General features: G+C 37.0%; 1 protein-coding gene across 1 annotated transcript; it reads left to right on the top strand.

The window, feature by feature from the left end:
• The first annotated feature begins 90 nt into the window (after positions 1-90).
• Positions 91-10692, top strand: LOC111331665 (nucleoside diphosphate kinase 7). Its single transcript, XM_022936821.2, has 15 exons — positions 91-228; positions 303-413; positions 806-910; positions 1685-1746; positions 1951-1991; positions 3851-3920; positions 6327-6377; positions 6977-7131; positions 7506-7558; positions 8107-8209; positions 8544-8608; positions 8938-9006; positions 9456-9557; positions 9760-9867; positions 10334-10692. The coding sequence occupies exons 1-15, from the start codon at positions 226-228 to the stop codon at positions 10364-10366; spliced, it is 1131 nt and encodes a 376-aa protein (XP_022792556.2). The 5' UTR covers positions 91-225; the 3' UTR covers positions 10367-10692.
• The last annotated feature ends 1807 nt before the right edge of the window (positions 10693-12499 follow it).

Below are 12499 nucleotides of genomic sequence, written 5' to 3'. Positions count from 1 at the left end.
CGACTCAGCCCCTGGGTCTCCGAGGATGCGACGTCACTAGAGTGGAGAAGAATATCGAGAAGGAATCACGTGAAAATGAGGCTTGCTCATTGTGAAAACAAGACCGAGCACTGGAGACGAGTTAGTGATACGTGAAAGCGAGGCTTGCTCGTTGCTAAAACAAGAGTGAGCGCTAGATCTAAACTGAGGGAAAGTTGGAGTTGATCGAGCTCGCTGAAAATTACCATGGTAAACCATTTTGCGAGTTTTTTGGCTTTCAAATGTATCTATTATGGTTACTTTATATTTGTGTACATTGACAGGCAGCATCAGATGAACGGTACGCATTTTTAGCCGAATGGTACGATCCAAGGGCCTCGCTGATGAGAAAATATCAACTTCTCTTCTATCCAAGTGATTCGTCTGTGGAAATGGTAAGTAACTGCAATGTTACACTGATATCATGTACAATTCCACTTCTTACCGATACATGAGATGGGTTTAGTCGGTATGCATGATTTGTCATGTCCTCTATAATCAATTTGTGAAGATAAACCGTTATCAAAGATAATGAGTATAGTTTTTCAGCCATAAGACTTTTTTGTTTCATCAGAGACTGGGATTTCTCCCTAGTTTAAAATTTTTAAACCACAATTTTGCTTGTTTTAATCTCATTTTAATGGTTATTTCTCCCATTTTCCATATTTTCCCACATAATTATAACGTATATATTTACTTTCGGTGTTCATCAGTATAGATGTCTTATGTACACCGTATGTCTCACTGCAACTTATGAGTTTTTAATTTTACATTGTCTTTTCCGCAGTATGACGTAAAAAATCGTCGTCTCTTCTTGAAGCGATCTGTGATAGATGGCCTTCAGGTTCAGCATCTGTTTTTAGGAGCCACAATTAACATCCATTCTCGACAGGTACCTGCAACATTTGGAAATAAACACTGTATCTAGTATCGATAAAAAATGGTAGTAAGACTGATCGAATTCTGATTCAGTCAGTAACCATAAGAGTAATAAACAAAGTTGGATGACCATAAAGCTGGAGTCTGATTTGTTAAGCATGAGTATGATTACTGATGGAATTGGACAAGGCGAAGACCCCTGATTACAAATTAATCAAAACTTATTATGGCAAGAACACTTCTAGCTGCCAGTCATCCATTTTCATAAAAAACAAAAGTTAACATGGCAAAGTGCTTGACAACAACCCAGACATGTGGTGCATATTGTCCAATTATACAGGCATGATGCATTAACTGCCCTAGCTATTATACTATATCCAATTACAACCATGACATGTACACATTTTTCAGTGTTCAAATCATAGTTGCTGATAACCAATCATATTTCAGAATTTTGCTATCATTTTGATTAATTACAAAACTGGTAGTTGTGTACAACTAAACCTCATGGTTATTTTCACTTGACTGGTTTTTTAAAAAAGCTGTTTATAATGTATTTGAGTCTTCATTCAAGTCCAGTGTCCCATTGGAATGGACATTATCACAGATTTCTTTGCTCTAAATAACTTAGATTATCCAATGATTGAATGGAATGAATGAATGAATGGAATAGTTATGATCGTACTGAATTAAGTTTTTGAAATTGATTTCAACAATTTTGAACTGCAAAATTCATGCCATGTACTGTTGATTGCTGCTTTTTTTCAAAACTCATCTGTCATTTCAGTTATCAATAACAGACTATGCAGATGAACGTACCTCTAACCTTTTGAGAAACAAGAATGAGAAGTAAGTACAATTCTTGTCTCAATAAATTTCAATTCACGGCTTCCTGTGACAACCCTTTTAAAGGGTGCATGTTTTAATTTAAATACTACTGCTAAATTTTTTTGGTAATAATGCTCTTATCAAAAATTTAAAAATTTCTGTTCCTATAATTATAGTAAATTTTATCTCATATTAAATGCATGTTTTTCATCTTTTCTTGTCCAGAACACTAGCTATGATAAAACCAGATGGTATTTCACAGATGGGTACGTCATGATTTGATTTTTTTGATTCATGTCTTTATTAGTATCTTGTAAGTTCTGAGAGTATGCTGAGAGTTGCATGCTTTTATTAACCTATTGTCATCCAGTGCGCCCGTATGCGCCCATGGGGACCCACACCCTTTCTACGCCCTGTGACGTCATCACTTTTAACCCTGGAGCACGAATTTGAGCACGTATTTGAACAGGTGGAAAATATCTTACAAACAATACCAGAATGAGTGCGATTGAGTGAAGGAGATTGGAGAAATAGCCAAAAAACCATGTAACTTTGACCTGAAAATCTGCACGAAAATCTTGTTCCATTACCCACCATTTCTGAGCATGTGGTTTGAAAATAGTGAGTAGTTTCTGAAAAATCTCTACACCAAAATGAAGCCTACTAAATTTCCAGCAAGTGAGGAGAAACTTCAGGCAAGGAGAAGGGAAAAAAAGGGCAGGAGAAAGAGAGAAAAGTAAAAGTTGTAAGTGGGGCATTACTTTTCAACTCAAAAACTATGTCGAAATTTTGCTTTCTGCGCGTGCCGGAGATTTTCAGGCCGCCATTTTGCATTTGGATCGAAAGGCTGTCGAGTGTATGAGCTGTCAAGGGGTTTTTGGTAAGTTTGAGCTTTTAAAACCACAACAGTGACCCGAAATCTGCTCGACTAGCTTCAAAACACAGTTTTCCACAAAAGCTGCAGCCATTAATGGGTTAAACTACTACACTCCATAGAGTGCAAATAGCACCCAAGACAAGTGCAAATATCACATGGTATTTGTACTCCAGAGAATGGGTTAGACAGGTTTCCTCACATTGCACAAGCAATGAATTGGATTGAAGTTACCAAAAAAAAAAATGGTGGACAATTTAAATCACTTTTCTCATGACAAAGAGCCAGAATGGCTGGCAAATATTGATACAAGTTTATTAGATAAATTGAACGAAGTCAAGTAGCTAGACTATTTCATCATTTAGTGAAGAAAATAGAAACAGCAACACGACAATACATTATTTGCATTTTGACTTGCCTGATGGGCTCGTCAAAATGCAGCACAACTGGTAAAAATAATCAGCAATACTACATAACAAAACATCTAACAACTGAAGATATATATATATTCCTGAGACCAATTCACCAAATTGAAATATGGCGTCCAATTTGAATTACCATTGTTTTGGACTTACTAGCCTCGTCTTGACGTAGAAACACAAATTAATCACATGTGTGAGAGGCTAGTCAGTCCAGAACAATGGCAATTCAAATTGAACACCATATTTCGATTCGGTGCATATAGCTTCTTGACAATGTATCTGACCTTTTTGTATGATTTAACTCCTTCACTCCCAAGATCTCATCAGTAATTCTCTTCACCATCAGCCATTCAATTCTCAAGATGTAAGTTAAGGGAATTTGGTATTGGATAGGCTAATTATCCCCTATCCCCTGGTTTATATTTGCTCCAGTGCATTCCACTGAACCACAGAGACTCTCTATATTTCAGACAAGCCATTGTGAGGTCCATGTGTAACATCCATCCTGCACACTGCTTGTATTAGTAATATAAAAAGCACCATGTGCATAATTAAGTAGAATAACAAAGAAATGATGGTAGATTTTTAGCTGAGTCATGAAATTTAGAAGAGTTTTTTTCATCTTGCCATGAGGGATGGAAAAAGAAGTTTAATGGTCTAGCTAACTACATTTTATCCTCCCATTTATAATCACTGACTGAAACAGCCATATAGTCACAACCCAATTATACATGGCTAAGGTCTGCTATTTTGTTCTCAATGAGTGACCTATGTCTGGTTTATGTGACCTTTGGTTTGAAAAGGTTTTTTTTTATTATTTTTTTTTCAGGAAATATAATTGACATGATCCATAGGGAAGGCTTCCTCATTTGCCAAGCAAAGATGGTTAGACTGACAAGGTTAATCTGTGACATTTCTATCACTTTCACATTTATCACTTTCACATTTATCACTTAACGACCTGCTCCCAGTTGGCTTGTTAGCTCAATTGGTAGAGCGCTGCACTAGTATCACAGAGGTCAGTGGTTCGAATCCCACACGGGCCTGATTTTTTTCAGGTCTGATTTTCGCTATTGCTTAAATAGCGCTATCTACTGCCAGGATCATGCATCATATGTATCTAATACCACAGTACAAAATAATTATATGAACTTCATATATTACATTGTATCTCATTTATCACTTTCACGGGTTTATTATGAATCAAGTTAACGGCTTGCTCCCAGTTGGCTTGTTAGCTCAATTGGTAGAGCGCTGTGCACACTAGTATCGCAGAGGTCAGTGGTTCAAATCCCGTACAGGCCTGATTTTTTTCAGGTCTGATTTTCGCTATTGCTTAAATAGCGCTATCTACTGAGCGGATCGTGCATCATATGATAACTATAACAGGGCTTGAATTCAATTTTTGGATCACTAACCCTTCGGGTTAGTAGACATCTTTTTTACTTACCAAATTATCAAGTTTGGTATCCAAGCCCACAAGATACGATATCTCAAATATTAAACATTTTGATAATAATGACTAGGACAAATTAAAGAGTAGCTGAAATTACATGGTGACCTTAAAAATATTGACAATTATGCACCTATTTTATTTCCCTCTCGTTTACCATGATTAGTCAAGAACAGTACATCTACAGCACATTCTCTAAAAAGAGTTTGAGTTGATTAAACAACTTGAGTATTCTAAGTATTCCTCTGAAAGGCGGGTCTATGTGCTCTTTGTCCTGAGGTCTACCAATGTTTAAATATGTTAGAAAATTTTACTAAATTAATATATACATGTTGTTTACTATATATACATGTTGGTTTAGTTAGACACATTTTTAGTAACCAAAGGTTGAAATTACTAACCATTGATTAACGGGTTACCGTTAATTTTGAGCCTTGATTATAATAATAATTTCAAATAATTTAATTATAAAATTATGATTGTATAACAAGCTGCAGGGCTCAACACTAACTTTTCAACTTTAACTAGCCAAGTGGCTAGTGATGTCTTAGATGTTATGACAATTTCAGTTTGTTTACTAGGCTAAGCCAAACTGGCTAGTGGAAATCGCAAACCACTGGCCATAACTGAATTTCCACCAGTCTGTTGCTAGTGGGTTGCCATTAGTGTGACAAGCCCTGAAGCTGAATTGTACAATTACATTTTGCTTGGTTATTACCATTGATCGATCTTTAAGAGGACACTCTGACGCATAGATGACATTGCCATTAATAAAATTCCCTTTCTTTGTCTGTAAAATAAATAGATTGCATGCTCCATGGGTTCAGAAAATTCATGGCATCACAAAAAATGTCAGAATGCGATAGGAACGTCAGTGACACACTCAGCTGCACCTCACGTGTTACTTTCTTGTTCTTACCTTGTTTTGTTGTCATCTGTGATGTATTACTGAACAGACATACTTTACATTTAACAATTATTCGCTGAAGGCAAGGTGAATATCGTCGAATAATCCCCAAGATGAACTCAAGGGGATTATTCGACAATATTCACTGAACCTGAGGCAAATAATTGTTTTAGTATAATTTCAGAGCTGAACAACAGAGAAATTTCTAAAATCATAACATTTTAGTAACATTTTATTTTAACATTTTATATAAACTGCGTGGAGCAGTTTATATAGCATCATATATTGAACTGCTTGACCAATCAGATTGCTGGAAACTCTTTGTTCAGTTCAGAAATTATACTAATTACATTTACATATATCATCTTGCAACATCTATAACAGACATATTTGCAAGCTATCCCCCAATTCCCAGTAAACAGGCCAGACCATATCACTGACAGTAATCTCGTGAGTAGGTTCTTTAACGCCCCCTGCCTAACTAAATTAACTAATTAATAGATGCAGGAGACAGGACCTACAGTTTATTTGTCCTTAAACCGAGAAGACTAGAATGTCTATCCATTTCTTGCTATTATAGAAAGGTAGCACATTCTCCTCAGTTATTTTAAGACCTTGAGTGTTGGTCCAGCTGGGGCTTGAACCCTCGACCTCCCACAGAACAGTCCGGTGCTCTAACCAATTGAGCTAACTGAGAGGCGGTTCTGTGCAGCAACATGGAATCAATTGGTTATCTGATGATAAACTTCAAGATACACATTATTAAGTATTTACACTTGGTTGTTGGCTAAATTTTCCATCATGATAACACTGAATAATCTACAAATTCTAAAAGCGATCAGTTCAGGAGACTTGAAGTATAATAAAAGCTGTTATTCACAAATTACATTTTAACTAAACACATTTAGTGACAGACTGGCTAAGATTTATTTCCACGCACTACAGGCATGAAGCATCACTGTTTTATACGGAGCACAAAGGGAAACCCTTTTTTGAGTAAGTGTATATAAGAAAAGTATCAGTTACTTTGGAAGGTGTAATTGTTGAGGTGATATAACAACTAGTTCTTGTGTTAAATTTCAAAGAAATATGTAGCAGAAGCAAGGAAGAATTTCTTCAAAAAAAAACAACAGACTTTTGGGAGTTGGATGGTCAACCTGACTTTTTAATTGCATTGTTCAGTCAAGCTTTAGTATAGAAATAGAGATTAATCCATGGAAAGGGTGCACAATGTTTCTGATTCACAAGTTGCAATGCCAAAAAAAAAGGCAAACAAGTGAGTGCAGTGAACAAGTGAGTTTTTGAGGCATTGCAACTAGTGAATAAAATTTGTTCGAGCACTTTCCACAGTAGAATGTTTTTATTTCACACATATTGAGATTTTTCCTAACTGGTTGACACATTTCAAAGATTGGAAGCCAACTACTGTGAAAATACATTGTATGTCCAATCAGAGACACAAACAATGGTACTTCACATTGTAAATCTTAGTTTGCAGGAAATAAAAGAGCTTATGTCAGTATCTAATTTTTCGGTCTGTTAATTAAATGATTTGCCTGCATTCAATCTGATGGTCGGTGGCTCTGGTTTTTTAGCCATTTGGTGGAATTCATGGCAAGTGGTCCTGTAGTTGCCATGGAGTTGAAAGGCGCCAATGCTGTTACAAAATGGCGGACAGTCCTAGGTCCAACAGACTCGGCAACTGCCAGGCAGCAGGCTCCTTTGTCAGTCAGAGCAAAATTTGGCACAGGTATGTATTCAGTCTTGTGGTGATGATTATTTAATTAATACAGACTAACCAAAATTACTTTCAGAATTAGACAAGGTAAAGTATCTAGAGGCAAATTTGAGTCTGGCAGAACCCTGGGAGGGAAGGCGGTTAACTTCTAGAAAGTTTGGCATGGAAACAACTCTTTCCAAGGTCAAAACTATTGCTATTTTATCTAATGTACCAGTTTTGATGACAAAGATGACCCTGATATGCGTTTCCTGATGCTTGTACTCCTTTTTTTTTTTTTTTTACTGTAATATGCCTTTTGTTCTTGGCTATACAATTCTTAATAAAAACACTTTTCAATCAATTGCCTAAGTATTCTAAACCACTAATGTTCCGATTTGTTGCAGACAACACAAAAGATGCAGCACATGGTTCAGACTCAGCACAGTCAGCTGAAAGAGTAAGAACATTTATTTGGTGGTTTAACATTAAATTTTACAATGCTTTTTTACTTTATTTGTCTTGCCAAATTAATAGTTACATGACATTTTGTAAACAATTTTTGCTGACCTCCTCAAAGTCAACTGCCTGAGGGAGATGGAAAACAGGTGTTGACAAGGAGTTCACATGTCTGAACCCTTTTTTACCCCAACATCAGTATGCATATTCTCCAAACTGTTTTCTATACATTTCCTATGGAATTAACAAGGAGAATTTGTTTAATAATTTAGAGATCCTTGAGTGTTTGGTCATTTCCTTTATCTTCATAACCATAATGTTTGAGTCAGCATTGATAATGTATCTAGAGAAATCAGATTCAAAGCTCATCACGCATAGGGGTTAAATTGTTAAGCTGAAAGACTGAAGAATGCTCTTTAAGTGAAATAATTGGCTCTAAATTTAAGTTAGGAGGAACAAAAGGTACAAGGTTCTATCATTTATTTTATAGCTATTCTTTCAAGATGTTTTGTGTAAGATTTCTTTTCTTTCATTCTGACATAATTATAGGAAGCAGATTTTTTCTTTGGTGACAAGAGCTTCATTGGAAAAAACACTGCTACTTTTTCAAACTGCACTCTCTGCATAATCAAACCCCATGCCATCATTGAAGGTATTGTAAATCAACACTAAGAGTAAGACACAGTCATATGTTGTAAAATTGTCAGGTATGGAATGACAAAGTACAGTCAGTTTGTGGTCAGTCGTGAAGGTAAATAAAACTTCAGAAGAGAAACATAATCATTTGTCTCACATTGTTGTCACTTTGGATGTGGATTGCGATGTTTTGTTGTCAAGGGCCAAGTTGGTGAAGGTGTCATTAACATCTTTTAAGTTGGAAATCATTTCCTTTATTCTCAGGACCTTAAATGTTTGATTCAGTGTTTATAATATTAGGAGAAATAAGATGCTAGTCTCTCTTAACAGTTGTTATATTTTGCATTCAGGTAACACTGGCAAGATCATATCTGCTATAACTAGCAAGGGCTTTGAGATCTCTGCCCTTCAGATGGTAAGTAAGGTGAACCTTAGTTAACTCAGAGCACTTTCATGAGAGTTGGAAAACCAAATTTACAGTAACTAGTCACAGCAGCCATTTGGAACAAAGGTGTCTATCGCATGCAGCTACATTTTATAATTAGGACTCAAGGGTAAATACAAGCAAACTGCCTGCTCCACAGGAAACTGCTAATTGTGACCAAGAAGCATTTGTTTTTACCAACAAAGATCAGTGGACAGAACCAATGCAGTAGATTTCTCTATTTGGGAATAGGAACTTTGATGGTCTCTGGTCGTGTCTGGATGATGAGGTGTTGATTATTTTTATGCTCTGATCTTCAGTTCCATCTTGAAAGAGCTAATGCTGAAGAATTCCATGAAGTTTACAAAGGTGTTGTAAACGAATACCAGGTAATGTGCTGAACACGTGAACCACTCTCAACCGTTAAACCTTCAGAAGTGATTGACCTGTAACTTCTTCCTATAATATCCATACATGATCCAGCAATCAGGAAATGAGAATACTCTCACTAATCATGGAGAAGTTGTTATCTTGATCCAACACCACATTCTTATAACTACATGTAATTTAGAAGGAAATATGTCGCAGCTAGAGTGCAGAATTAACAATCAGATCTTGGTAGTTAAAGAGTTAAAGCAGAAGAAATGGAATTTCAGCCAATGAAATGATGAGTTTTGTTAACCACTCTGTTTTTCTTTTCTTTTTCTTCGATCACTCGAATCCTTTTGGATTAATTCTACTTCCAGATTTAAGGAATTGCCTTAAGATCACCACTCAAATAAACGCAGCAAGATTCACATTCTTAGTTTGATTGGATTCGTTTCTTTTTTGCATTCAGAGTATGGTTGAAGAGCTGTGTTGTGGACCGTGCCTTGCTATGGAGATCAGAGCTCCCGATGCACCAGTCTCATTCAGAGAATTCGTCGGCCCTTTTGATCCTGTAAGCTCATCCTAATGTACTGTGCGTTTCTTCGCGTTACCTTAAAGTTCCTCTTCACTTCTTAATTTCCTGGACGTGAAGAAAAAATTTGTTTCAAAGACACAAAACAAAACAGCAATCGTCCGGGCGGCTTTTGCGGGTGTAGAATTGTGTAAACGTTCTAAAACACGACCTGAACCAAAACAAATCCTTTCTTTTTTAGGAAATCGCTCGCCATCTACGCCCTGGAACATTACGGGCAATGTTTGGCAAAGACAAGATAAAGAATGCTGTCCATTGCACCGATTTACCAGAAGATGGACTGCTAGAGGTTAGGAGAAATTGTTTTAGTGGGTCTCTTACCGCTGACTTGCAAATCCTGTTTTTCTTCTTTGATTTTCTTTAAGGAAGACTTGTAGGAAATTCACTCCTAGAAGGTCTACTTTCGCACTTCTTTGCTTGACCTGGAACAAGACTTAATAAAGTTCTTGTGGGTAGCCTGATGTAGATTGAAGTTTTATCTAAAGAGCATGGTCTCGACACTGCCGCAAGCGTCGCCGAATCTCTTGTGTCATGTGACTGCTCTCGGCCAACCAGAACCATAAAAAGCTGCCACCATCTTGGTAGCCTTTTCTGCAGAGCGATTGATCAAGGGGAGTCACATGGCCTAAAAGACTCAGATTGATTGGGTAGCACCCTACTGTAACTATTGGGGCAAGTATGCACTAGGGGAATTTTTTCAATGTCATGAAGTTTCAGCCAGTAATTTCGTTTAATTTTTTTGTTGATTTATACAGGTGCAGTATTTTTTCAAAATATTGGATCATTAGCAGCGGTCTTGATTGGAAAATGTTCCTTATGAGAATTCGACCATTGTATACACAGTTAAACTATCCACGTCAGCTAACTTATCAAGTATTCCTTATTTCATGTACAGATAGTTTAGGCAAAGTAATAGAGTGAACATGTACATAGTCAAATCCTAATATCTTTTTAGTCAAACAGACTTTTTTGAGTACATTTTTTCGAACAAATATTTCACGGTAGAAGTCATCCTGATTGAGATGAGAGGAATAGAATAAGGTGAAATTTAAGGTTTTCTATCTGTCATTTTATTAACATACGACGTGAATTTTTAATAAATATGAAAAAAGAATATTCATACTTGCATTATTCTTTCCTGCAAGCAACGCTTCACACGTTAGGATCAATTCTGCTGCTATCTCGAGACCGCCGGCTCCTCGTTCTTCCCCCCCTACAGCAGCTGTAGAGTTCAGTGTCCAGTCAAATTCTTGAACTTCTCACTCTGTTTAAGTAAACTATCTAGCTAACGGAATTATGTTAGGAGATCAGACAACCCTTATGCAAGAGGGTGTTATCTCTATTTTACATTAAACTCTCTTAGCTGGCAGAACGGGTGACTTTTGGGGGTTTTCGAGGCGAGCGCGTGTAGCGAGACTTGCATGGAGTAGGACACGCGAGAAAATGACGCATGTTCTGCAGGTTAAGACTTTCTTGACTCTGTCTACCCCTCAATCCCTTCTCAGTCTTCAAAGGAAGTCGTAAACATCCATGAGTACTTTGGCATGGGATGGTTTGAGCGTGGAAAGTTTCAAGTCTACCCTCGATTATGTCGAAATCTCTGTTCGGCTCCACCAGTACGTTCGTAATAGTAGACGCTCAATAATCACTAAAGCCACGCTTCTCTATTTTCTTTACGATCCTTTGCAGATACAAGTTGCAAGGTCCAAAGGCTGTAACGCTGTAACATATGTGTCATATTCTTTGTACTGGTACTGGTACAACTTTGTTATTCATCCGCGCCAGTTCACGCATAACTTCTGTGCGGTGAATGCACCCTACACAACAATGCCTTATGAGCATCTTAAACATTTCATAGAAATTTAAAGCGCTGATATGGCGTATGAAACTTCTACTTTAAAATTCGTTCCTGATTTAAGAGGTTATCACGTGTAATGTACATGCTGGTAGCCTTTCATGATGATGATGATGATGATGAACTTTATTCATGTGTCAATTATAAAATAGCAGTAATAAAACCACTAAGTAAGGACACAACAAGATAATATAGATGAAATAATAAATAACTAAATATTAATATACGATTAAATAGCATAAAATATACGAATAAATAGCATAAAATTTGTGGTCAGCAGAATTAGGCTAGGGGAAATTGGGGGGGAAGGGGGGAGAGGAATAGTCTGAGCCTAATTGAGATATAACTAAGAATCATGCACTGCAAACCAAGCAGCCCACACAGCCACCATCGTCCATTAACATTTTCAAATCCATTCCTTTAACTGCCCTCTTAAAACCCGCTAGTGAATTCAACGTCCTAATACGGGAAGGTAGCTTAGCCCATACCACAGGTCCTAAATACCTAAGGGAATGCCTGCCATAATTAATAGAGTTAAATCTTGGAATAGTAAATTCTTTAACTCTTAAGTTATACACTGTGTGATTTGCTGAAAATAAGTCTTGTATATAGCTTGGTGCTAGCTTAAATTTTACTTTATACATGATAGTCGCTATATCTTGCAATCCACGGTTCACTAGGGTGGGCAATTTAGCCCATTCTAACAACTGCCCATAGTTAGCGTTCCAGTCACGGAAAACTGCCCTAAGACCCCTCTCCTGGACATGCTCCAGTTTTCTTGCATCACTTCCCCTGCAAAAGTGCCATACACTACTGCAGTAAGTCAAATAGGGCAAGACTGCAGCCTTATACAGCTGCAGCTTAGCAGTGGTTGGTAACAAGTTGCGCAACCTTATCATTACTCCCACTCTCTGACTAGCTTTTTGCAAATCTCACTTATGTGGACATTAAAGGTCATTTGAGAATCAATGCGTACACCTAATAATTTAATTACACTCACGTTTAATTAATTAATTTCATTGATTAAAACTCACGTTTAAGCAGGAAAAATAGAATAGAAATGACC

The sequence above is a fragment of the Stylophora pistillata genome, chromosome 7 (assembly GCF_964205215.1).
Source record: "Stylophora pistillata chromosome 7, jaStyPist1.2, whole genome shotgun sequence".
Taxonomy (NCBI): domain Eukaryota; kingdom Metazoa; phylum Cnidaria; class Anthozoa; order Scleractinia; family Pocilloporidae; genus Stylophora; species Stylophora pistillata.
This window is presented reverse-complemented; position numbering and strand designations above follow the sequence as displayed.